This window comes from Podarcis raffonei, chromosome 8 (genome assembly GCF_027172205.1).
Source record: "Podarcis raffonei isolate rPodRaf1 chromosome 8, rPodRaf1.pri, whole genome shotgun sequence".
NCBI lineage: Eukaryota > Metazoa > Chordata > Lepidosauria > Squamata > Lacertidae > Podarcis > Podarcis raffonei.
This window is the reverse complement of record NC_070609.1, coordinates 59,192,336-59,219,729: the sequence shown is the minus strand read 5'-3', so window position 1 is coordinate 59,219,729 and position 27,394 is coordinate 59,192,336. Positions and strand designations below refer to the sequence as shown.

Below are 27,394 nucleotides of genomic sequence, written 5' to 3'. Positions count from 1 at the left end.
GGCTCAGGTGAAGGGACCTCAGTATTATTGTAAAATAGAAAGTAAATCCCGCAAGCCTGAAACATCTCTACCCTCCATCCTGAATTAATATAATTATTTATTGCAACCAGCAGTCGCGACAAAGCGGAAGGAGGCAAATGGGGTCAAGAAGCAGCAGAGGAAGCAAAAGTGTCCAATGGGAAACAAATGTTTGGGAAGATACACAATTTGTTTCATCATACCCACCCAATGTACTAAGCTGAAAGCAAACAGGCTGAAATCAGCTGTAGGCAAGGACACACTGTGTTGCTTTATAGCATACGCCTCACAGTTCTCAAACTACTCAAAGGAAACCAGTCCCACTCAGATAGGGTCACTGCTAAGCACTAAGATATAATTAGAGAAATGAAGGTATTATGAGGCACGACTCATGGTCGCTGTCCCCCTCCACAACAGAACCCATTTCCTCCTTGTATATAGCAAGTCCCGTTCTATCCTATTAGGGCTCAAAGGCAGAAACTTCAGCACGCTTGTGGCTATGGGATAATGGGAGAGGAGGAAATGCATCCTAATTGCCAAAATAGATGAGGGTGGGCCAATGGCTAAAAACCAGAGTCCTTCCGTTTTCGGTCTTCTACAACAGGTTATGCAGGATTCTCAGTCATGCTTGGGAACCTCCTCAGCCTGTTGGCAGCGGCCACCACGTAGAAATGCTTCTGCAAAAGAAAACAAACAACACCGGGATGCTAAGAGTGACAGGATTGCGTGTCGTGTCGCACAGGAAGGAGACGGAGCTGGAAATGGTTTGAATCTTGCTTCATCCTATCGACACTACTGGATCAGGCCAATGGCCCATCTAGCCCAGGATGCAAGCACAAGAGCCTTCTCCCCACCTGCGATTCTCGGCAACTCTCATTCAGAGGCGTATTGGCTCTTGACGAGGGCCTCACATGCATATGCCCTCTTTTGGCTCACGGGGACCTTTTGGACAGCTTCCTACTCCTATCCTTTTTCTGCCCAGTTGCTAGCATACCCAATGCCTGGAGGTACCCTGCTGTTAATTGCAACCATTTGGGGCATGTCAAGGTGTTGACAGGCTCAAAGAAGAAAGCAGCAGCTGCCTCTGGTCTTTGTCACGCAGACAATGCAGAGCGATACCTGAACCCTCCTGGGGAGGCGGGACATGAAATTCTTAATATGAAGATTAAGCAAACGCCTTTTTGCAGTCACTGCCTTTCTTGTGGTTACTCCTCCAGCACTGCAAGCAAGACAGCTCAGATACTGAAGAATAGCAATTGCCATACAGGAGATGTCAGATTCAAATGGATTGGGAACAGAGGGAGTTCCCTTAAACCAGGCATAGGCAAACTCGGCCCTCCAGATGTTTTGAGGCTACAACTCTCATCATCCCTGACCACTGGTCCTGTTAGCTAGGGGTGATGGGAGTTGTAGCCCCAAAACACTTGCAGGGTCGAGTTTGCCTATGCCTGCCTTACACCGAGTCAGGTTCTTGGTTCATCTAGCTCAGTGTTGTCTACACTGACCGGCAGCAGATTCCAGGCAGGGTACTCTCCCAGGCCCACCTGGAGATGCTGGGGATTGAACCTAGAATCTCCTGCGTGCAAAGCAGATGTTCCAGGAAATCTGGTAAGAATGTAAGAAAACTCCTGCTGGATCAATCTGTTGTGTTTAGCATAGTGGCCAAGCAGATGTGTTTTGGAAGCCCACAAATGGTGGGCTGGAAGGCAACGGCCATCTCCTGCAGCTGATACTCAGAAGCACACTGACTGCATAAATGCACCATTGTTGCATCAATTATTATTAATTACAGTGGTACCTCTGGTTACGAACTTAATTCATTTCGGAGGTCCGTTCTTAACCTGAAACCGTTCTTAACCTGAGGTACCACTTTAGCTAATGGGGCCTGCTGCGCCGCCACCATGCAATTCCTGTTCTCATCCTGAGGTAAAGTTCTTAACCCAAGGTACTACTTCCGGAGTTTGTAACCCGGAGTGTTTGTAACCCGAGGTACCACTGTAATTAAATTTGTCACCTTTTTCGCTATGGCAACTCCAAGCGACTTACAATACTTTAAGCAAAAAACAAAACATGAAGCCTACATAAAACATCCCACCCACTCAAAAAGGCCATAGATAGATAAAAGCTAAAGGCCTGATTAAAAAGGGAAGTTTTTGCCTGGTGCCTAAATACATGTTATCATGGTGCCAGGCAAGCCTCACTGACATATTACAGAATATGCTTGCTAGCAGAACAGTTGTCTGAAGGCACCCCTGGTCCCAAGTTGTTTAGGGTTTTCATTTCTGAGTACAGTAACAAGAACTTGAACATGGCCTGGCAAGCTGAGAGACGCAGCCAGTGGGCATCATGGATGACAACCACAATAACCTTGAATGGTGCTTGGAAAAAGAGTCAGAAGTCAAAGCAGAGCTTACTTTCCATTTCCTCTGAGCCATGTAACGCCGTAGTAGCAGCTGAGACCTCAAGCGCACCTTGGACTTCTTGGCTTTGCCAGGCAGGTCTGCCAGCCATTCGTGTTTAAGGCAATTTGCGGCACTTGTTCTGCCACTGTGAAGATACGAGGGAGGGTGGAAGAGAATTTGTGAATGGACACACGAGGGGGAATCTGACCTTCTCTGGAAATGAAACAACAGTCATTCAGCATTAGGCTTGAATGTCTTGTTTGATTATTTTGGAACCAAATGAAAGCAAACAGGTTGCAGGGATGGTCTACATCAGCGGTGGGGAAGCTCTAGCCTGCGGGCCTCTGAATTTGGCCTGCGAGGTCGTTTTGGGCAAATCACACCCACCTGTCAGTCACTGAGATCTGTTATCTATTTTCAAGAAATTTTATTAGTTTTACAAATAAAAAATACAAATAAACACACATCAATAAAGTCATACTGTATGTGGAGATTCTCCAAATCTCGCGACTCCCCCCCCCCCGTCCATAGACTCTTATTTTAAATATCTACAACTGCATATTAGTCTGTACTCCAGTTTAGATATCGAACCATATTATCCGTAATGTTTTTTACGCTATAGTGGTACCTTGGGTTAAGAACTTAATTCGTTCTGGAGGTCCGTTCTTAACCTGAAATTGTTCTTAACCTGAGGTACCACTTTAGCTAATGGGGCCTCCTGCTGCCACCACCGCGCAATTTCTGTTCTCATCCTGAAGCAAAGTTCTTAACCCAAGGTACTATTTCTGGGTTAGCGGAGTCTGTAACCTGAAGCATCTGTAACCCAACGTACCACTGTACAAGTGTGTCAGAATCCTGCTCTTGTTTCCATCTGCTTACAGTGGTCTCCTAGATAACTTACAATTTTTTCCCATTCTTTTATAAAGTTTTTATCCCCTTGGTTTCTGAGTTTTCCAGTCAGCTTTGCCATCTCAGCATAGTCCATCAACTTGGTTTGCCATTATTTTCTGGTAGGGACTTTGTCATCTTTCCAACTCTGGGCCAATCACATCCGCAATATCTGTTATCTGCAATCTGAGCACTGACTGCTAAGACTGGAAGATAAGGGATCTCTTATTACCTGTATTAGCACCACTGGAGACAAGATTCTGCTTCTTTTAAGACATAGCAGGCAGAGACTCATCTCAGATCTTAATGCTGTAGGTAAGAGACAAGCCTGTGCAGGAATTCTGAATCTGATGCATGCCCTGCCATGCATCAGAAATGACCCACAGAGAGTGCACCAGTCCTGGATTCATCCTTTGGTTTGAGAAAGATTCCATATCTCAGTATACATGCAGACCATAGAAGCCCATTCCCCTCCATGGCTTTGGTGTGCAACAGATGGGAAGCAGGTTCACTGGGCACAAGGACAGAGGAGGATTCAGCTGGGCTGAGAATTTTCAAGGGAATCTGCCAGGCTGGGTGACTGTATCCAAGTCAAGGGGTGGCAACAAGAATTATTAGGAATAAATTGCTTTTTCAAACGAGAGGCACTGTACCTTTTCTCCTTTATCAGGAGCCTGGAAACAAAGTCTTTTGCTTCTTCCGACACTTGTTCAAACGCTTCCGCATCAAAATCCCAGCTGCAATTGACAATGTAATTCATGGTCTCCGTGTCAGTTTCTCCCAAGAAGGGCGACAAACCGCTCACACTGAAACAGGAAACCAAGTGTCATATGGAGACACTCCTGCCTCTTTGCATGTCAGGTGCCTCTCTACCTGGGAGAAAAGTTTTCCAAGAGGCTGTGCAATCTGTCTAGTCTGATGCAGTGGAAGAACAGCACAGTGTGCAGGGCCTTCTCAGGGGCTGCTCCAACTCTCTGGAACATTCTGCAAGGGGGCGGCAATCCAGCCTATAGAGATGGGTAATCCGCAGCACTCCAGTTGTTGCTGGACTACAAGTCCCATCATCAGCTTCCCTGAATACTGGCCATTCTGGCTGAGGCTGATGAAGTTAGACTGCAACAACATCTGGAGAGCCAATAAATTTAATAAATAATAAGAAGATAAATAAATAAAATGTGCCAATGCGCTCCAACTAGTGCTGCTTTGGTGCTATGGTCTGAGTGTAAATATAGCTGCGTCACAAGGGGTTTTCCCTCTTTTGCTATGTGACACCACTCCTCTTTTCCACATCTATCATCCCCACGCTGGAGGATAATGCAATGATCAGCTCCCTGGTGGCCCACAAAGGCCCGGCAGAAGTTGTGCATCCTGACCTTACAAAATGCCACTCGGTGGCCTTTTCTACAGAGCAAATGTTCTCCAGAGGGTTTACTCACAGCATGTATGCTATGACGCCCACGCTCCACATGTCCGTCGGGAACGACACAAAGTCATAGTTCACCACTTCGGGAGCCAAAAACTCCGGCGTGCCAAAATTAACTTTCAGCTTCTCGCGGGGCTTGTACCTTGATGAACAATGAGGAAAAAGAAAGAGAGAGGTGCAGATTTGTCATCGATGATGTGGTGCTCCAGTAGGCAGGCGCATGGACCATGCATAGATGATGAACCTGCCAGTGGTTGTTGGACTACAACTCCCATCATGCTTGACCATTGGCTGCATTGACTGGGGCTGATGGGAGCTGGAGGTTTCCGGCTGTACTATACTGCATAGCTAAACACTCTATCGTGCCATTGAAAACACGCAGGCTTCGCCTTTCCATTGCAAGGAGAGGAATTCGGCATCATGCTGTTATGATATCAGCTCAAGCATTTCAGCTTGCTGAATGGAACAATCCCCCCTACCCCCCTCCACTCTGTGCACTGTTCAAGGTGTTTTTCCAACACCCCCTCAAGAGCCAAGGGGTGTGGGGTCAGGGGAAGAAGAAAGGGGAAAACCTGTTGCATTAGCGGGTCTTATTGCGTGAACTCCCAAACATGGATATAAAATATTAGATGAAAGAAAGCATTAGCAGCCAAAAGAAGTGGGGGGTGGGGTGGGGAGGCTTACCTCCTTGCTAATCCAAAATCAATTATTTTAATCTGGTTTCCTGTGCGATTCACACACAGTATGTTCTCAGGCTGCAGAGGAAGAAGAAAGCATGCGTAGATTAATCTGAGAAGTCGTCATCTGCAATCTTTGTATGTGATTATAATGAATTCTTTTGCAAAGCTCATCTGTGTAAAATTATGTTTCAGCATGGCGAGGGGAAAGCCCCAAGTTCAAATGCTATTTGCACAGGCACCAAAACATGATGAATTTTACCCACTGGGTTTTAGCTTTGGATGCCTGACTTTGATATTTCAAATGAAGTGTTGTGATTAGCATGTTGGACCAGGACCAGACAGACCTGGGTTGAAATCCTCACTAAGCCATGAAGCTTACCAGCTGACCTTGGCATCACAGATATCAACAAATTATCATAAATTATGATAAAGATGTGTTTTTAAAACAAACAAAAAACCTGTTTTTTTAAAGTAAGTAAAGTATAAAAAGATCGGGGGGGAAATGGTGCCACCATTCTCACTGGATTGTGAATGGGAGGTGTTACTGAATTTTAACAATACAATAAATATTGATTGTTCATAGCCATAAGTCAATGCAATAAATAAAAATGCACAAACAAAGAAGTCTCCTATAATCTCTGGTTAAAACTGAATCAAATTTAAAATCAACTTTGGAACTTCTTGGGGTTGTTCTTACGGGGGTTTGGTTCAAAATTCTTGCTCAGATTTTCTTTGATGCAATTGCATAAGCTGCAATTATTTGGGCTATAAATTGGCATGGAGTAGAAATTTCCATCACCTTCAGATCCAGATGAAGGATGTACTGTTGGTGCAGGTAATAGATGCCCTCACATATTTGTTTGGTGAAAAGGATAGCGTCTAGTTCAGTGAGGTTGTAGTTTTCATCTGTGATCCGGTCAAACAGTTCTCCACCATCAACACTAATAGGGAGACAGAACAGAACATGGAAGGGAGATGGGTATCCTCTTTTCAGCTCAATTGATTTACATACATTAGATCCCAACTTCAGCAGACATCAGTCGTAGGTTCATAAGTGTTGGAAGGACATCAAAAGTTATCTAGCCAACTATCCCAACTGAGCCATCCAGCCTAAGCCCACTATTTTCCAAAGCAGCCTATTCCACTGTCAGAAAGCTTGCACCACCAAGAAGTTCTTCCTAATCTTTAGTGAAAATCCCTTGTCTTGCAGTTTGAACCTGGTGGATCAGGCAGTGGCGGTACCTGCTGGAACAACTGGAGCAGAAGGCAGGGCAGCTAGGAGGTGGAGCCCAAGTCAATGACAGGCAGAGCCACTGATAGCCCCATCCACAATATGCATTTAAAACAGTAAAGGTAAAGGACCCCTGACAGTTAAGTCCAGTCGCGAACGACTCTGGAGTTGCGGTGCTCATCTCGCTTTACTGGCCAAGGGAGCCGATGTTTGTCCGCAGACAGTTTTTCTGGGACACGTGGCCAGCATGACTAAATCGCTTCTGGCAAAACCAGAGCAGCGCACGGAAACGCCGTTTACCTTCCCGCCAGAGCGCTACCTATTTATCTACTTGCACTTTCACATACTTTTGAACTGCTAGGTTGGCAGGAGCTGGGACCGAGCAACGGGAGCTCACCCCGTCGCGGGTATGCAAGCCGCCGATCTTCCGATCAGCAAGCCCAAGGCTCAGTGGTTTAGACCACAGCGCCACCTGCGTCCCTATTTAAAACAGTACCATACCACTGCTTCCCACCCACCCCGAAAGAATCCCAGGAACTGTAGTTTGTTAAGGGTGCTGAGAGGTGTGGGCAGACCTCAGAAAGCTACAGTCCCCAGAGCCCCTTGGGAAGAGGGATTGGTGATAAAACCACCGTGGGAATTGTAGCTCTGTGAGAGGGAACAGGAGTGGAACTCAGTAGAACTCATCCTGTAGTTAGTGTGCACAGGATCACAGGTTTAGCTGATTTATCAATAGATCAGCAAGGTTCAATTTCAATTGGTAAAGTTGGGAATAAAGGGCAACCCAAGCTGTTTTATATATTATATATTATTTTGTTTGCTCAAACCTTTGCCAGCCTTGTGCCCTTAACTACAACTGCCACCAGCCCCAGCCAGTCTGGCCAGTGATCGAGGATGATGGGAGTTGTAGTTCAAAACATCTGGAAGACACCTGGCGGGGAGAGCAGGTTTATGCAATGTTATAATGGACAAGTTCTGTAGCGTTTCTCCTGAAGCTGCTTACACAAGACACTCAAAAGATATTTTATGACTCACTATTCCATGATTAAGGTGAGGTTGTTCTTGCACTCAAAAGCATCATAGAGCTGGATCAAATTCACATGGTTTAGCTGGTTCATGATGTTGATCTCGTTTTTCACCTCCTCCTGAAATATTAGAGATTAAGAGTATTGTGAGCATTAGCAGCAGTCTCCAGAAGTTGCGTTTCAGTGGGGTGGGGTGGTTTAGAAGGCACACAGCAGGAGCAGCCTGAGACAAAACAGAAAGCTGATGCCCCCCCACACACACCTGTTGCAGGCCACACACACACACACACACCCCGCTGAAGCCTCCCTTAGCTGGGTAACATGGCAGTGCCCACAAAGGCACAGCGAAAGCGGTTCCAGTGTTCCAGTGAGATTTCTATGACCCAAAATTGACTTATTTGTCCATTGCTAGGGCTCTGGGTGATCCTGAACTGCTAAGGTGGCTTTCTGTCAGAAACCAGGCTGAGGAGTACAACTCTGATGAGGAATGGTGGAGCCCACCCCACCCTACCCCCCGCTCATGGCCAGGATCCTGAAACTCCACAGGAGCAGTGGAGTCGTGTTGATTTGGAACAATGGTTTGCTGAGGGGCACAGTTCGGAAGACAATAGTTGGACAGAACTGGGAGGTGAACAGCAAGAGGAAGAACGGGAAGAGAGTCAGCTAGCCGACTCTCTCTCACTGGGAGATGTGCAGCCTCTCAGTCCCAAGGCTGGGAGATTAGATAAGGTGGCTGAGCAAAAGACTCAATGGCCGAAAGATCAGGTGGCTAGGAGACGAGAGGACGGAAGTGACTAGAGGGAAGTAGGGGGAACCTTAACTGGGAGCACCTGCACTTCGAGAATGGTCACTTGTTCTTTTGCTGCATTCATTAAACATTTCTGTTACTGGTAAGAGACTGCTTTGTACTGCTTATCTACAGCCAAGGGAGGGAGGAAGCCAAGCCCCGAATCCTGACACTTTCCCATGAACAATAGCCTGCTTGGGAGTAAGCTGTATCCCAAAATGCAAGCAGCCTGGAAGTGTGATTTGCTGATTTCAATGGAGTCTAGCTTCCAGTTAAAAAGTCTTTGGGTCGCACCAACAAACTGCCCACCACAAACCAAGTGCATAGCCTAGAAGGAATCAATATTCACTGTTGTGCATTTGCAGGCCTGGATCTGCTATTTGTGGTCAAATCTGCAAACCTGTGTACTGTGTACCTGCGTACCATTCCTGATCTCTTCTCCCAAACCCCAATTAGTCCCAGGATCTAACCCCACTGGCTTTAGATTGTGGGAAGAACTATCCAGTCCTTCTAACAGCAAACTCGACTGGCAAGTGTTGCCAAGTTTGTAACCAAAACAGATTCAGCTGAGAGAGGAGGTTAGTATCACCATGCTTGGGGAAACCTCAGGGTTTGCAAAAATGCAGAAAAAAAGCTTTAAAAAAAGCTTTTTAAAAAAAAATCCAAATTGCAGAAGAGCCCTAGAACAGCCTAATAAGGACTGAGGATGCTCTGTAGCCATGGGGTTTAGAGAGAAGGCTAGAAAGGGAGAGTAGGATATCTTGCTTGGAGGCAATGGCTAGATGTGGCTTGAAAGAAAAGGTCCCCACTCTTTGCCTTGCTTTTTTATTTTTAACGAGGATATAATTACCCTTTCTTTTGCTACTTTCACTTTGATGATCTTGGCTGCCAGGCAGAGTCCCGTTGACTTTTCGGTGCACTTGTGAACTTGACCAAAACGCCCCCTGTTGATGGACAGAGAAGACAAAGCAGTGAAGCCCGGAGGGGAAGCGGCTTAGAGGCCCACTCACTGCAGACGCCTCCGGAGACAAACTATTCTTATCGTCAATTAAAAATAACTTGGTACAAAGGGAACGGAATCGTGGAGGTCGGGAGGTCTAAGGGCTCTTCTTTCTCCCAGCTTAGGGGGGGATTAGGCTTGATCTTTCCAGCCAGTTGTCCAGTGCTTACGTTAAAATATTACACCCCATTTGTATTCCTCGTTTTCACCGTGGAATGACAACCTGACGGTGGTCTGCGTTGGGTTCCGTAACTGGACACGCCTGGTCTCTGTCCTTTAGCAACACATTACCGAAGCTTCCTTTGAGTGGATATTTCTGTGCTAAATCTGTTTGTTTCTAAATGATGCCAGAGTCAATAGCTACGGGCGGGCATTCTCAATTTCTACATTACAACCTCAGTCCAGATGTTGGGAAATGTCAACCTAACATTGTAGGGTTTTCTCCACTAAGTCCTACCCAGAATAGACCCATTGACATGAAAGGACCTGAGTAAGGCCCCATCTGCACGATGTGTTTAAAGCAGTATCATAGCACTTTAAACAGGCATGGCTCCACCCCAAAGAATCCTGGGAACTCTGGTTTGTTAAGGGTTATGAGAATTGTTAGGAGACCCATACGGCTACACAGTTTCCAGAGTCTCCTAGGAAAAGAGACTAGTTGTTAAACCACTGTGGGAATTAAAAGGGCATTATTCAGAACTGCGGTTTGCACAACACACTAAGGAAGACCATCTTAGCTGCCTTTTAGTGCAGACCCAGGTCATCAAGCCCAAACTTCCACAGCCACAGCCTAACATGAACCAACATTGGCAAGACTGATAGCAACAGCAGCATCATTGGTCCATGCTTAAGATAATACTTTATTCTCTCACCAATTATGTTGTTTTAAATGTGCATTTTACATTTGACTTCCTATATAATGTTTTCCTTTGAAATGTTAAGATAATTGGTTTTGAGTTTGTCGCTGTTGTTAACTCTGCTGCGTTAAATGTATTCTGTACTTCACCTCCTTGGCAATGTTTTGTTTTGAAATTGTTTCAGGTAGTATTTCAGGTTCCCGTTAATCAAGTTGCTTTGAATGTACTCTATTTTATACTTGCCTTTCTTCTGTAAGGTTTTATTCTGGATTGTTTCATTTGATGCTTTATTGCAAACCACTTTTAGATTATTTTTTAATATATATAAAGTGGTATAGAAATGAAATGAATAATAATGATAATTATAAAGATAAATGATAAAAAAATAGAAACAGTAACAATTAATTTCCCATGTATTCAAAATCCAATTAAAATGATGTAGTTGAATTAATTCAACAGAACTGATGGACTTGATCCGGTGGTACTAGCTTTTCAAAGTCTGATAGTCATTTACGTCTCCAGTGCCCCGCTGCCACCCCCTTGCTTAGGAGTCAACTCTGAGGCGTCTTCAGCCCCACAATAAAATATTTGAGGGGGCCAGGCTCCCCCTAAGTTGATGGGGGAGCCTGGTGTGCATGAACCACATCATGTGATCGCTTATGCAGGATATGGTTTACCTGGGCCTCCTTCCAATATTTTATTAAAGTTCGCACCCCTGCTTGCTTAGGTAACCCCACCAACCCCCAGCGGCCACTACTGCCCACTTTGGGCAACACTGATCTTCCCTCCTCTTCTGGCTTGGCAACTGTATCCAGTCTCTCACCCCTGAGTTTAGATGTTATCATACCTGGTATGATTTTTAAATATATAAAAATAATAATGAGGGCGTTTTAGTGGGACTCACCCTCCCAAGACTTCGTGATGGCACACGGAGTAACACGCCGTCAGCTCAGTTTGCTTGATGCTCACGATCCGATGTTCAAAAGGAGCAGGAGGCGGAGGGCTGTCGTCTGAAGCAGAAACAAACCGTGCTGATTGCACTAATTTTTCTTGCGTGCACATGTAGTCAAAATCCAACTAAAACTATTTAGTTTAAATAAATCAACAAAATGTATTAAATCAACAATTTATTAACTTGATCCGATCATAACTGGTTATGGTGCGTACGCTCAGCTAATTATTCCATGCAGCCTATAGGTCTTCGAGTGCTTCTGAAATCTGCCCAACCAGTTTGACATTAGGCTGTTAAAATGTCAAGAGTGTCTGTACACTATAGGCAATTATGCCTATATTGTGTGATGTCCCACCCACTTGAAAATCATTGTCTTCCTCACAGTTTTGCCATGCCTTTCACCAGCCAAGGGAATGTATGTACTGGGGTTAAAGTGTGCATACAAAATGCATATATTGGGATGCAAAAATGCATTGCATTAGGAACCTCTTTACAAAAATTGTGCATGTTAGGCAAAGTGGCATACAAAATTAACACTAAGATACCAGTGAATTTTCATCGGGACTTTTTTTTTTAATGCAAAGTAAAGTGGAAATGAAAGGAATGGAATTTAAGACTGGAAAAATGAGAAACTGAGGGGAGCCAGAATTGACCAATTCATCTCAATGACCTATTTGCAAATTAAGCCCCTACTGTTCCCCCTCCTCTGGTCTGAAAGCCCTCCCTTGCTGGACCTAAACAGGTCTTGGTCTGGTCAGTGGGGGGATAGGAACCTGCTAATGAAACTCTTTAAGGGAAAGGGCCAAAGCTCACTGGAGGAGTATCTGCTTGGCATGCACAAGGTCCCAGATTCAACTCCTGGCATCTCCAGGTAGGACCACAAGAACCCCCTTCTTGATATCCTGGAGAGCTGCTGCCAGTCAGTGTGGACAATACTGCACTCAATGGACATAGTGTCCAACCCCCTCCTCAATGCCACTGAATCAGTTTCAAAATATTTTAGATTTGTAGTGTCCATGTGACCCAGGCGTGTCTGGGTAGCACATGCCCTGTTTCTTACCAATGATGACCTCCTCCACTTTACCGGCTGCTAAAGACGCAGCATCTTCAGTCGGTTTCGTGGCAACCTGACTGGGTCTTCTTCTCTCTTCCCTTTCTGCAGTTGAGCTATCTGATTCCACAGTCTCCAATCTGCTGTCTTTCACAGAGTCTTTCGTTATCCTTGCTGTTTCCTTGGGAGCTTTCACTTTACCTCCTGGATCTTTCCCAGAGTCCCTTGCCACTGAATTTGGGCATGGAGCCATTTTGCATTTGACCTCTGCTCTCCCTTCGGTCTTCTTAAATGGTGATGGAGGAGGAGGACCCATCAGTTTGGGCGCTTGCTCAGATTGCTTATCCGAAGACTTTGCCCCTCTTGGTTCTTGGGCTGGCTCAGCCCTGCTGTTCTTCGAGGGCTGCTTAGCTTTACAAGAGTCTGGCAAGCATTTTGTTCCTTCACCTTTTGATAGCGGTGGGCAAATTGCTGATGCTCCGTTGCTGTTGCCTCCCTGGCTTCCAACACCAGCTTCTTTCCCCTTCAATGCTTTGTCCTGAGCATCACTCATTTCCATGTTGATCGAAAGCCTGCAGAGCAAACACTTTTCAGTTTCAGATGTTTCCTTGTGAATTTTTAACTCTGTGGTTCCCAAAGTTATTTGGACCACTTCCCCCTTGGTTCCACAAACTCATCCTCAGTGCTCCCTATCCTACCCTATTAAAAGCATTGTTCACAATCGCATTCTGCACAACCCACTAAAGAAGATAATATGACAATAACGTTCAAAGCAGTAACAATTAATTGCACATTTAGTCAAAATCCAATTAAAACTATTTAGTTAGATAATCCCACTGCCCCCTTTGGGAGCCACTGTTTTAGCTGGCCCTAATGAAGGTATTACCTTTGTGGGTTTTTTCTTCCTATTGGAAATATGTTTCAGATCAGCTGTGCCAGCTGAGGCTGATGGGAGTTGTAGTTCCAAACACCTAGAGGTTGCGGAAGGCTGACCTACCCTAATTACTGTATTTTTCGCCCTATAAGACGCACTTTCCCCCTCCAAAAATGAAGGGGAAATGTGTGTGCGTCCTATGGGGTGAATGCAGGCTTTCGCTGAAGCCTGGAGAGCAAGAGGGGTTGGTGCGCACCGACCCCTCTCGCTCTCCAGGCTTTAGGAAGCTCTCAGCAAGCCTTGGGAGCCCGGGGGAGTTCCCGTCGGGCTCCCTAGGCTTGCAGATAGCAGCCTGCATCTCGAAGCCTGGGGCGCGCTGCACAGCACGCCCCGGGCTTCAGTTCCCCGACCTGGTTTGGAGGCTGGTGGCGGGGAGAAGCGCGCTTCTCCCTGCCGCCAGCCCCACAACCTTGGGGGACAGCGGGGAGGCGCAGCGCACATTCCCGCTGTCCCCCGACATGGTTTGAAGGCTGGCGGCGGGTAGAAGCGCACTTCTCCCCGCTGCCAGCCCCGCAAGCTCGGGGGACAGCAGGGAGTGCAGCGCCGCCATCCCGCTGTTCCCCGACCTGGTTTGGGCTTCAGGCAGATATCCGCAAGCAGTAGGAGCCCAGTGGGAAGTTGTGCCGGTCTCCCAAGGCTTACGGAGAGCTGCCTGTTCTGGGGGCTGGGGTCGGGGGAAGCTCGGGCTTCCCCTGCCCCAGCCCCACGCCTGGGGGGGAAATAATTTTTTTTCTTTATTTCCCCCTCCAAAACTAGGTGCGTCCTATGGGCCGGTGCATCCCATAGGGCGAAAAATACGGTATGTCTGCAGAATATTTCCTTCACTTAAGACTATTGCAAGTTAAAACTTCAGCTTTTGCCATTACTATGTCCGTATAACTATGCCATTACTATACTGTGCCATTACCTTGTCCGTATAACTTCACCACCAGGCTTAGAGGCAGATGACACAGTTTTCACAGAAGGAGCACCAAGCCAGGAAACCTCGTTTTCATTTCCCTTCGCTTTTTGATTGACATGCTTCTTAAGAGGATCTTCCAGGCCAGAGGTTTTGTCTGTCTTCTGGCATCCAGCTGGATTGCCGCTGCTTACGCAGGAGAGGCCATTGTTCTGGAGCACGGCACTGACCCCAGCAGCGTCCTTTTGCTTTGGGCAAGCTTTGGGGTCACCTGCCTGTCCCTGAGCTTCTTTTTTTTCCAACTGGGCTGCCTGCTGTTCCGTATGTGGACTGCAGTCAACTTTGGAAAGGACCGGACCAGCCACGTTCACCTTTTCACATGCTCCATCACCGCCATCCAACTTTTTCTCCCTTTTGTTTCCTAAGGACAGAAATGATACCAACAGAGAAAGCATTGGATGAACCATTAGTGGAAGGCAGTATATATGGGGTGGAGGACCCACTTTGCAAAAGAAAAAAAGATGGGAGAGCACTGCCTAAGGCTTCATTTGTACTGTACATTTAAAGCAGCACCACACCATTTCAAGCAGTTATTACTTCTCCCATAGAATCTTAAAAATGATGTTCCCTGTATCAGTTGCGTGGAATGTCCCAAATAAGACTAAGGTTTGATAGGTGTGTCTTCATTGTAAAAACTTTTGGGAGCCTCTGAATAAGGATGTATATTCTCTGGGGGGAAGTATTAGAATCATCGAATTTTAGAGTTGGAAGGGACACTGCCATGCAGGAATCGAACCTGCAGCCTGGGAACTGTAGTCTGTTAAGGGTGCTGAGAGTTTTTTGGAGGCCCCCTATTTGGAGGCCCTATGACCTTAGAGCTACAATTCCCAGAGTTCCCTGGGAAGAGGGATCAACTCTTAAACCACTCTGAAAATTGTAGCTCTGGGAGGAAAGTAAGAGTCACTGAACACTATTTTTTTAAAAAAGAGAAACAGATACAAATGCAGTTCCCAGGATTTTTTGGGAGCAGCTATTGTAAAGTAGTATCAGGGGTAGACTCTGGTCTTTCAAAATTCAGCGGTGACCTGTGCGAGGCCAAAATTGGGTGCCATACCACATCGCGCCTTCCATTCTGTGTGTGCACTACATTATTATTAATCATCATCATCATCATCATCATCATCATCATAATCTATTTGTATACCACCTTATACCCACAGGTCTCTGGGCAGTTCACAAGATAAAATCACAATAAAAACAAAAACAACCCAATAACTCCACACACACATTTTAAAAGGGCACTGGATGTCAATCACCCAAAGGCCTAGTTAAAGAGAAATGTTTTTGCCTGGCACCTAAAGGTTGTATAACGAATACTGTACTTGAAATCAAGAAATAAAATAAACATTTAGCTCATTTGTTGCATTTCTTATCTTATTAAGACCCCAACTTGAGTGAATGTCCTGATATTGGCCAAAGTGCCATGAAATTTCTCAGCAATGGACTCTGTGCCCGCTCTGCAAATCTGTTCAGTGTGATGCATTTGTAGATACCTTTCAAGGAGTACTTGCCTTCTGCCTGGATTCCTTTGCTGCTAGGTGCATGCTTCCCTTTTGCACCTTTTTCTTCTGGTTTATCTTTAGTCTAAAAGGGGGGGAAGGGAAAGTCCAGTCAATGTAAGAAGAGCCTGCTGGATCAGGGCCAATAGCCCATCTAGTCCCATATTCTGTTCTCACAGGGGCCAACAAGATGCCTCAATGGGAGGACTGCAAGCAGCCAATGTGTGCAAGAGCAGGACTAGTAGCTCTTGACAAGTCTTAGCCTTTGTCTTATCCCTCCCTCCCTCAAGCCATGCAAGTTGGTGGCCATCCCAAAATCTTGTGGTTGGGGATGAGCAAAGAAACATTAGAAGAACTCTGCCTACAAGAAGCCCAAAACAACACCTGAGGGCATCTGCACTCTCCCCATTTGTGATTCCCAGCTGCTGGGTATTCAGTGGGATACTTCATCCAGTAATGGAGGGGGAACATAGCCATTGCAGCTAATAGCCACCCACTTGCCACGATTAACTTGCAAAGGTTAAATAACCTTTCCCCTCATTTACTTCCCTTGGTGTCATTTTCAGATTCGGCTTGGGAAGAGTGGCCTCAGTATCCTTGCCACGGAAATCAATGCTCCTTCCCTTGCCCTCTCCCTCTGGACCCAATCCATATCACTGCACAGCAAGTAAGAGGAGGCGGTTTCTCGACCTCCTTGCTCCACCACTTCGATGTGTGCAATGAACATTTCTGCAAGGCTGTTTGTTCTGCCTGCATTCAGAGTTGCATTGGTGTAGCAGCACCAGTGCTTTGAAACTCCCTGCGCAACACACAAACACACACACACACAAATCACTTTACTACAATAGACATATTAGAAACTACTACAGTTTACATGACCCAAGTACTTAAAGCATCCAGAGTGAGGCGAGGAGGAAGGGCGGGGGGGGGGGAATGCACATCTCTTTGCCGTAGTGCCATGAGAACTAGAAGCTTCTCTTGCCATTTGATCTCGCCGTGACAGCTGCAGCACATTGCCACACGCATATATGTCATGCACTCTATAGTCTCCAGCAGTCTTCCTTCATACCGCCTTGCCATTTCTCCTACTACTCAGCTCCCAGCTCTTGTCTAAACTCGCGACCTTACACAGATAACTGGAGACATATTTCTGGGGTGATTTTTGTGCGTGCGCACATGCACACCAGGCCTGCACCCCCTTGCTAATGCTGTTACACTTGATAATACTGACGCCGTCTCCTGCTACAAATGAATCTCAACAGGTCTATCCGGACAAAAGAACTTAAGGAGAGATCGGCTGGATCGGGGGGCGGAAACCATCTGGTCCAGCCCTCTTGGTAATGACTTACCAAAATTTAGACAACACATAACAAAGGCAAAACAGATAAAATTAACTGAACACATAAACAAATACAATGAAACAGTGGTGCTATGTGTCAAGACAGCTCTTTTAGCAATTCATAGAGACAAAAAAAAAAAGAGTATAAAGGCTTATAGAATATGTCTGCCTGAAAACTTAGAATTTATTTCTCTTTCAGGAAGTATAATCAGATGAAAGGATGGGCAGAATACCATGACAGAGAGAATGCTAAACTTAGCATTGAATCCTACAGTTTCAGGGCACAAACAATTTTATTCAAAAACTATCAACATTACATCCAGTTTCTCTCAGTGGTCAGCCAGCTGCCCATGGGAAATATTAATCCAGCAAATATTGAAAATATGTTCCTTAGTTATGTATACTTGGTTTTCTATTTTAATATTTTAATATTTTTTTACCACTTCAAGGTCCTGACTCGTCAGCTGAAGACCAGTTGTCTGGAATATAAAATCATACACAGTGGGAGGGGATCTAAAGCATATTGTTGGACCACAGCTCCCAACATCGCTGGCCATTGATCATGCTAGCTGGGACTGATAGAGGCCAACACCACCTGGAGGGTCATGGGTTCCCCATCCCACTAAATCAATGTGATAAGATTTCTACTAATGCAGGAGGTCTTGAACAAGCAAGGTGGGGAGAGGGGGACTCACCTCTTCTGCGGTTTCAACCAGGCTCCCTTTCTGCCAAGGGACAACACCCTTCAGGATAAAATCCACCACCTTTGAGTTTTTGAAAGTCTCCCCCAAACATTTCACAACCTTGTCCACCGAGTCCACCATTTTCTCCATCTTCTCCAGCCTCTCCCTGTACTTTGAAGCATCTTGATGGGTCACTTTTATAAGCTTCAGGATCTCGGTACATGTGCTTTGGGTGTCCATTTGGTGAACCCCATCTTCAAATTTCAGGCCCCTTTTTACTCCACCGATCTGGTCGGCAGGCGTCCGTGAGACAGTGAGCCTGTGAAGGCCTTTCCCCAAATCATCGATCCCTTGGTTAACCTTCTGAAGCTTTCCCGTCATGTCTTCTTGAAAATTCAGCAGTTTGTCTACCTTCTCGTTGAGAAGGTTCAGTTTTTGGTCCATTGTGCTTAAACTGTTCCCTTTCGTAACCCGTGACTTATTTACAAACTCTTCGTCGATCTCCTGGTTGCTTTCAGACATCGTGGCAAAAAAAAAAAAAAGGATTAGGCAGGTAGCCCCATTACTTGTTGAAATTAGAGGATAGCTCTATGAAATTCCATCTCGAGTTGGAAAGGAAGGAAAATTCTAGAACACTTTGTGAGGGCGTCACTAATTAGCTGCTATGTAAGATATTCCTCCTGCAGGCTTATAATGATGATCTTAACTTGGCGGTGGGCTTGAGGGATGTCTCCCCCTCCCTCTTGGCCTTCTGACGTCACAGAATCGTTTAAAATTCTTTCCTTGAGAGGCTGTTGATAACCAAGCATGTTGAGAATTGGCAATGGTCATGTAACAGACATCCCCACCCAGAGAAAGGAGAGGGCAAGAATGTTTTGCTGTTTTCCCCCTACTCCTTGGGGAAGGCCAGCGGTGTGCACTGAAACCACATAAAATGCTTTGCTTCGTCCCAAAAGGAAAGGATGGAATTGAGCTGGGTACAAAATGGTATGGCCCAAAAGAAGCAGGCATTGTGAAAACAGAAACGCACGCACAATGATCAAAACACATACATGCCTTCCGCGCCCAAACTTGGCTGGCAGTTGAAATTTAAAAATAGACCGTCATGACAGCGATATGGAGTATATATCTACTGCCAGCATGCCTTTGTCAACTGAAACAACTCAAACTGAATTCTTCATTCGGTGCCAAGAGAGCCCCCAGTGTAAAAAGAAAAGGGGGGGAGAGAAAATCTCCGCAGAATGGCATGTCAACATTGTTTCCACAATTAACGGTAAAATAATTAGCCCTCAAAAATGATTTCCCCACAAAAATTACTGAGGCTCTAATGCTGGAAATGTTTACAGCACCTGAATCTCGCTGAAATCATTGGGCCAGGCTAATTCTTACAAGCTTTTGATTATGTGTTTGTTTCGGCAGTTCCATCTGTACCGAGGTGTGTGTGTGTGTGTGTGCGTGTGTGTGTGTGTGTGAGAGAGAGAGAGAGAGAGAGAGAGAGAGAGAGAGAATCTTCTTTCCATTAGCAGTAACTGGAGTATTTCCTGGAGGGGCAGGGACAACTCCCAGCCACCACACCAACCATGGGAATAGCTCCCCAAGCAGTCCCTTTTGATACCCGGGTCTCCCACAACCTTCCTCTCAGTGTGTGCTCTCTGGCACATGCTCACCTGCCAACTTAGATCTCTGTGACATTTTCATTTGACGTCAGTCGCACGTACAAGAATAATTTATCGGTTGAAGCTTAGGCTCAGCAGTTCCAAATGCAAATACAAACGCAAATGCACAATAAATAAATAGAATAAGTTAATACAAATATAAAGAGCAAAAACCACCAGAAGCACCATCAATCATATTGAAAATACATACATGAGCCACATTCATACTGTCACCAGAGATACAGCTCCTTAGCATCTACCTCTCGTGTAGAAGTCACGTTGACTCACATCTTTGCACCTGCTTCTCTCTATCACCCAGGAGCAAGCCCATCCTCAGAACCATCATCAAAGGGAATGTTCTCAGCCTCACCATATCCCAAAGGAGATACCCAAAAGGGATAAACTCTTTTGAAGTCTTCCTTTTGTTGTCTCCCCACTTGGAGCCACATTACCAGGGCTGGTCTGCCAGCAGCAACTGACCACCTACAGAATGGTGAATGAATCAACTTGCCTCTAAAAGCAGCTACAGGCCTGGCAAAATCCCTGAGTTCCCTGCGAAGGGGGGTCGATTTGTAAACCACACTGGAAGCTGTAGTTCTGTGCAGGGAACAGAGGTCTCCTAACAATTCTCAGCACCTTTAACAAACAACAGTTCCCATGGTTCTTTGAGGGAACCTATGACCGTTTAAAGTCATACGAAGATACTTAAAATGTAACGTGCAGGTGGGGCCCATGAGCCTGGATTCAGAGTACATGTGGAGCAAAACTTTGACTTAGCTCAGCATGATGTAGGAGTAAAAAGTTATGGAAGGAGCAACGAGGCTGCAAGTGACTCTCTAGGAAGCTGTATTCATGTGGTCCCAGGTAAACCATGGTTTGGCTTACCATTCGCATGAGTTAGGCCATTAATGGTCCCTTCAGATGCCTTTCCATTGTGCATCCATGATTATTTGTATTGGGGCAGTTATACATGATGTGTTTTCTTTTTTTCTTTTTAAAATAATATTTATTAAATTTTCCATTTTAACAATCCTATAAAAACCACATTAAAACATTATGATACAATCAAAAAAGCCAAATATTCAATGCCAAATTATATATCTTTTGGATGACTTCCCATGCTCTGAAGTTTTCAATACTGTTCGCACCTGCAAAAACTTCATGGGAGACATACTGTTTCACTTCCAATCAACTCCTTTCCAAAATTCTGTAACTTTTTATACCACAAATATTCCTGTCTACTTTATTTCTTACCTACCCACAAGCAGGCCCCCACTGCAAGAGCCCCCTCCCCTCCTGTGGTTTCCCACAACTGGTAGTCAGAAGCATGGCTACCTCCAACAGCTGGGGCAGAGCCAAGCCATTGTGGCTAGCAGCCATTGATTGCATTATCCTCCATGACTTTGTCCAACCCTCTTTTAAAGCTATCCAAGTTGGTGGCCATCTAACAATCAACACATTTGCTTGGAAATAAGCCCTCATTCTGATGTAGAAAAGTATGAAAAATTTTCAAGGTGAAAACAGTAAGAGGAGCACCTGTAACTACCATAACCTCTCTATAGTTGGCTGGTTGCCTGTCAATTATAAAATGACGGTGATGGAGGCAACAGAAGGGAATTCTATGATATCAGTGCCAAGTAAGGTGCTGATATGGAGCCTGTTTGCAACTGCCACACCATCTGCCTTTAACCAGGTGGTCATTTGTGGGTGGAGCAGGGAAGGGCTGTGGGGCCTAGAACGTCAGCACCAAAGTCCAGCCCTAGCCGCATCGCTGTTCTTCACTGAAAATCAATTGTGGATTAAAGGGATTAGAAAAATTGTGGACAACTTTAGGCCTCCACTGCAACTCTCACTTCTAGATTTACTGGCTGGTTCTGATGAGTGATGGAGCTCAACAACATCTGGAGTGTCACAGGGTCCCCAGTCCCAGGATTAGAGGAAAGCACATTTAAAAGCAAAGGTTTCTATCCTTTAAGTAAACCACCAAGGTTATTACTAATCCCCCATCCCTCAGAAACTCCCTCTCCCTGCCATCTCTGATAAATGATTAAGTGACATACTCAGAGAAAAACTAGAAACGAAGAATCTAGCTATGTTGCTTGCTTTCTTTCTTTCCCCCCCAAAAAAAATTTATTCATTTTATAACACAAATAAAAAACACAAACAGAAAAGACAAACAATACGAACAAATTCTTGTCATATCCTTATTTTTCTAAACATTGTTAAGTGGGCTTCCCCATGTCCCACCTATCTGATTTTCATTTTATGCTATGTTGCTTTCTTGGGCAAAAAGAAGAATAACTGAACAGTTTTCAGCAGGAAACTCCTTGAAGTTCATCCCTCTCTTTGCATGATTTGTGACACTTTTCCAGTGAAACCATTCCAGACCTTACCCCGCAACCTCCAATGATGATATATTATTAACACATATAGGACAGGACAGAGGAAAACAACAACACAATGGTGCTAAGATTTGAAAGAAAAGCAGAACAAAATGAAAATAATTTAAATAGGATCCATTCTGGACAAACACACACACAGATCCCTTGTTGTATTTATGACTTTTTATTCATTATTATCATAATCTGGTCCTCATCAGACAGGACTGCAGCATAGCATGCATCAAAACAGTGCACATCAATGTGATTTACAAAAAAAAAAAAAAGGTAGAATACAATTAAAACCAAAACCAGCACACATCTCTAGGTTAGCTGCAACAGCCTCAGCTAACTTGGAAAGGGTCTGGATATATCTGAGACAAAATGCGACACAGTCAATTAGACCTTACATACAAGCAGTTTTAAAAGTTACTTTAAAAATATATATATTTACAAATATATAAATATACATATTTGCTTACCGCAAACTTCTTTATGTAATCGGAAACGCAAGACCCTCCCATGCTCAAGCGAAGCGTCTTATGCAACGGGGATCCTTGATACAGCGTCCCCATTCCCTCCCCCTTTGGCCTTGTTGCTGGGCCAAACCACCAAGGCGCCCTGCAGCTATTGACTGCATTAAGAAACAAAGCCTCTGTGGACATTGCCATAACAGGCATTCCGCTTTATCTGCCACTACACAAGGCATTTCAGCCACTTCCTTATCTCCGAAGCCCTGGCTTTTATCTGTATTCCTACAGCTCACTTCCTGGGTCACTGATAAAGTCTGTGGGTGCAAAAACAGAGGATGCTGTTAATTTGAAGTCCCCCCAAGAGGGCACCCTCCCCCCTCCACATTGTTACCCCTTGTAATTTGGCTATTGGATGAGCAAAAAAATAAATAAATGTGTGAAAGGTAGAAGGATGAGCAAGAAGCAACTTGGTTGGCTTTAAAAGAGGATTAGACAAATTCATGGAGGAGAAGGGGGGTTATTGGGTTTTTATTTTGATTATATATTTTGTAGATTTGTATTTTGATTTTGTTCTGTGAACCGCCCTGAGACCTCCATGTATAGGGCGGTATATAAATTCAATAAATAATAATAATAAAATAATGTTGATGGCTACTCAGCATGGCTGTGCTCTGCCTCCACAGTCAGAGACAGCAATGTGTCTGAATACCAGTTGCTGGAAACTTGTGAAGCTTATGAATCTGTCTTGTTTTCATCAACCATAGTTATGGTTAAGCACAGATGAGGGTTCAGGCAACGCACTAAACAGAAGGGAAAGCTTCTGATCTCTTTTTGACTACACGGGAGGAAGGGAAGTGTGAGCCCAGCGGGAGGCTATGCCCATTCTTGTAACACCAAACTATGGTTTGCTGTGCCATCACTGTACAGAATCCATTGAGTTGGCCAGAAATTCTCTTGGTCCTCATCGCCAACAATGAGGATCTAGCTTTTGAATAATGGTGTGAATCCACTAGACCATATCCCTCCATCCCCAATACTCCTCTCTCCTTTTCACAATGCTTATTTGCCCTTGAGGGTGGGGGATGGGCTTCCTTTTGCCTGTGAAACACAGTGCATAGGACTGAATAGGCTGATTGACAATACAAGTGCTCAACAGGAATAGTCACGAGGCCTCAAAACACAGGGTGGGCTGATTCTCCCTGCCCGCCCCCCACATGATGCCCCGAGTTGGGAGGTGGGGAGACTTACCTCAAACTACCTGGAGTGCTTGTCTCTGAGGCAGTTTTAATTCACTGGGCCAGGCTAGCTTGTTTGTCCTAGGGCAACTATGTCAATCTCAGTTTCTCTTAGTATCTCATGTGCAACTCTTGAAGGAGGGCTATGTCATTTTGGAAAGGTATATTGTTTCAGAAAGTATGAACTCGGCAAGTGCACCATTAAATTAAAACTGAATTTAATTTCTCATAAGAAGAGCCTGCTGGATCAGGCCAAAGGCCCATGTAGTACAGCAGTCCTGTTCACACAATAGCCAAGCAGATGCTTCCAGATGTGGAGGCACAGCATAGCCATCATGGCTAGTAGCCACTGATAGCCCTCCCCACCCCATGAACTATGGCTTGAGGTCACCTTGTTTCCACTAACCACAGCTAAGATGAACCTCTGTCTGATTGAGATTAAATGACAAATAAACAAATAGAAACCTGAAGTGAATGTTCCCAGAAGGCTCTTCACAGCTGCATGCAAAAGGTCCCAGGTTCAAGAACCAGCATATCTAGCTAGTGCTGGAAAAGGCCCCTGTCTGAAACCCTGGAGAGCCATTCCCTGTGATTGTATCAGTGTTTCCCGAACTTGTGTCTCCAGCTATTTTTGGACTACAACTCCCATAACCCCAAGCTAGCAGGACCAGCGGGCAGGGATGATGGGTATTGTAGTCCAAAAGCAGCTGGAGACCCAAGTTTGGGGAACCCTGGTTTAGATAGTATTGAACAAAATGGAACAATGGTCTGTTTTGCTACAAACCAGCTTCCTGCCGCTCTCAGCTGAAGCTATGTGCATCAGTCTCATCCCCTAGCGACAGAGGCAAATCGCAGACAGTGAACTTTCTGGATCATTGATCTTCGCCATTAAGCTCCACCCACAGAGAAAAAGAGCTTATTGAAGGAAGTGATGCAAATGTGATAAACACTCATGTCTAGATAGAGGCACTTGAGGCAAGTCAATATTTTTGTTTGCAAATAACACTATTATCCTGTGCTTTGCTGAGGGGAGGCGTACACATAGCGGCAAATGCACGTAGAACTAGCGAGTGCCAAAGAAGAAAAAGGACAAGGCTTGCGTGATCGAGTGGGTCCCCATTAGGAAATTTGGCAGCCAGGCTGGAACAAACACACTCACCACCCTGCCACCCTCCATTAGCGGCTCTAAATAGAGAATGCTAGTGTAAAAGGACACCTCGCCCGTCCTGCATTGTCTTCAATCAATGCATGTCTTACATGCAATTCGTGGAGATAATTCCACTGATCGATCAGCTTCTCTGAGCCATTCTGCATTATCTTCTGCAAGCCAGAATATGTTGTTCCTCTTCATATTTCTCAGATTCAAAAAGAGGCAGGCAGGGAGAAAGCAAACGTGTTTGGGATTTGGGAGGAAAAGTCAAATGGCCAGCATGTTCTTCATTTGGCGTTACAAATCTGTTAACCCTAACTGTTCCCAAGAGAATATTGGAAGCGGGAACATGGCTGTGAGAGAACTGCTTCCAAGAGAGTTTTGCAGCACAGATCATTTCAGATACTGAATTTTTTTAAAAACGTCTTATGCCACCTACTCTAAACAGAACGGTTCCCAAACACTAGACTTTAATAACATTTCAAAAATATGCACCAGCAAATTCGAGCCATCAAATTCCCAAGACAAAGCCTAGTCCATAGTTTGGTGCTACACAAAGGTACCTGGAAGTCTAAAGCTCATAAACAGCTTCCTTCTCCTTTTGTACCACTTCCTGGTTTGCTGCAAACCATAGTTTGTCATTACATCTGAATTGCCAAGCTGTAGTTTACAACTGTCCTGCAAATCAGAATTGCAAACCGGTGTCTGGTTATGGTTTGAAACCCATAGACTCGGATATCCAAACAAGAGAGCCATTCCATTTGCAGAAGAGGCTGCAATCCAACAGAGACTTACACAGATATTTCACTGCTGCCTGCAGCCCCCTTGCCATTTCCCATAAAAATGGCTGTACCACACACACACACACACACACACACGGCACCCTTCCACTTGCAGGAGATGAAGGGACACTGGTTCATGAGCAGACTTCCGTTTAGGGATCTCTGGACCCAACCCATAGTTTCCTGTTTCGACGTAACAACCAGCTATGGTTTTTTAAAACCCAGGAAGCAGCCAATTACTCTGAGGATGTGAGGGGAGGGGGGGTGCCTCTTTCAAGCCTTGCTTTCATAGCTCCGAGCTACATTTTGCCATTTTGTCTGAACTGAGTCAAATAGCACTGTCAGTCAAGCAGCTGACAATTTTCAATATTATGCAAGAAATCAAGAAAACATAACAAGAAAATGTGCCCCGTTCCCGCAAGAGAACATATACTGCTCCTGTTACAATGAGACAGCGTGACGGTTGAATTCAAAGAGTGGAACTAGATGGGAATAAGAGACACATGATTTGTGCTGACATTCAGGGCAGAGAGATGCAATCCCACTTTGCCTACTCTTTGTGCCTGCAAATGTTTCAGGGTAGACAGACTGCTTCATTTGCAATCATTGTGTGTCCTATAACTTCCTGAGAAAATCCTCTAACTTTTCATACTGCCAGTGTTCTGGGGTTATTGTTTTGTTGCTCTGTGGAACAAGAGTGTCCCTCCAGATGGCAATAATGCAATAACATTGAGGTATTACAAAACATTATATTGTGGTTGTTACTGATTTATTAATCATCTTCTAAACCACCACTACAAGGAGGTTTACACATAAGATGGTTAAAAAGAGTTGCAAACACAGAACCATATATATTTAAATCAAGACAGAAGAACCCACACTTTGGAACTCCCTGCCTATTGATACCAGGCAGGTGCCTTCACTGTACTCTTTTGAGCTTCTGCTTAAAGAATTTTTCTTTAAACCAGCCTACCAAGATAGTCAGAATGATCATACTTGTTTCAATCTGTTCTTAGTTTATTACTGCTTTAAATTTGTTCAATTGTTTTAAGTTATTGTTGTCCGTTGTTCTTACTGAAAAAAAATTATCATTTTATCCTTTTTGATCAAACTGCTTTGATCCTGGGAAAGATTGTCAGAACAAGCATGTCTTCAATTGTTTCCAGGAAGTACAGATAGCCTGCACCTGTCACATCTCAACAGGAATGCTAAGAAAGCAGCACAATGTGTGGACGGCCCGGGATAATTCCACCACTAATCCATTACAATTGCAGAAAAACACCAGCCTGGAAGGGGCCCCCCGGGTACAACTTCACATTCATGATTCGCAAGAAATATGCCTGAAAGCGCCACAAATACAAAGAAAAGCCAGCATTGCCCACTCCACCGGTACCTACCCTTTCATTCGTCTTCCATCCGTGCACCAAAGCCGCATTGGATACCAGCATATAGCACTTCCGAGGAACAGCAGCAGGGGAGACGAAGGAATGCAGCACAACACTGAAAACCTGGAAGATGGGCTGGGAGGGCAGAAGCCTTAAATAACAAAACAAAGATGTAAAAGGACCGCTGCAAACTGTTATGGGGGAAAGGGGGGAAAGGGAAACAAACACTTATGGATCTGTCAAGGTCTCCAGCAGAAGAGGCATCATGCAGCAGCCCAAGCTACACTGACTGTCCTGCCTTGGCACAAACATATTTCAATAGGGTGCTCCGCTCCAAATGGATTAGAGCAAAAGGTCAGGGAGCCACAAGGCTCTCTCCACAGCTAATTAGTATCTATTTGTCTCCTGCATCTCTTAACACACAGGGAGGAAATCACCCCAGGACCAAAGGCCTTCCATTTTTAAACCTTCCCCCAAAAGGCTGATCACATACATATACGTCCTGGCAACATTACCAGGGACAGGACACTTCTCCCGGCTGTTTCTCATTTTTGAGGTAGGCTACATGAGGCTGGGGAGAAAATCAGGGCTTGTTCCTTGTTTATAAAA

The 27,394-nt window shown here is 45.0% G+C and overlaps 1 protein-coding gene across 6 annotated transcripts; it reads right to left on the bottom strand.

Annotated features, from left to right (window-relative positions):
* Positions 1–79: 79 nt before the first annotated feature.
* On the bottom strand, positions 80–27,394 carry MYLK3 (myosin light chain kinase 3). 6 transcript variants are annotated; one of them, XM_053400246.1, is made up of 13 exons: positions 26,798–27,394; positions 15,700–15,790; positions 14,156–14,567; positions 12,324–12,886; positions 11,216–11,321; positions 9,305–9,398; positions 7,678–7,787; positions 6,211–6,352; positions 5,416–5,486; positions 4,745–4,873; positions 3,962–4,114; positions 2,433–2,565; positions 80–695 (listed from the first exon to the last, which is right to left on the bottom strand). In XM_053400246.1, exons 1-13 carry the CDS (start codon positions 26,846–26,848, stop codon positions 624–626), a joined length of 2,127 nt encoding a protein of 708 aa, XP_053256221.1. In that variant the 5' UTR covers positions 26,849–27,394; the 3' UTR covers positions 80–623. The 6 variants fall into 6 exon arrangements, with proteins under 6 accessions (XP_053256221.1, XP_053256222.1, XP_053256218.1 ...); XM_053400247.1 differs by having other exon boundaries at positions 15,718–15,790; positions 26,798–27,382; XM_053400243.1 differs by lacking the exon at positions 26,798–27,394 and adding an exon at positions 22,243–22,509.

What these genes read in the sequence shown, in the direction of transcription:
- MYLK3 (XM_053400241.1), bottom strand. Translation starts at nt 18,249, where the DNA reads ATGTCTGAAAGCAACCAGGAGATCGACGAAGAGTTTGTAAATAAGTCA. An exon ending in GGTGAAGTTATACGGACAAG is followed by an intron (nt 12,887 to 14,155) that starts GTAATGGCACAG and finishes TTTGCTCTGCAG; the next exon opens with GCTTTCGATCAACATGGAAA. An exon ending in AGTGGAGGAGGTCATCATTG is followed by an intron (nt 11,322 to 12,323) that starts GTAAGAAACAGG and finishes TTTCTGCTTCAG; the next exon opens with ACGACAGCCCTCCGCCTCCT.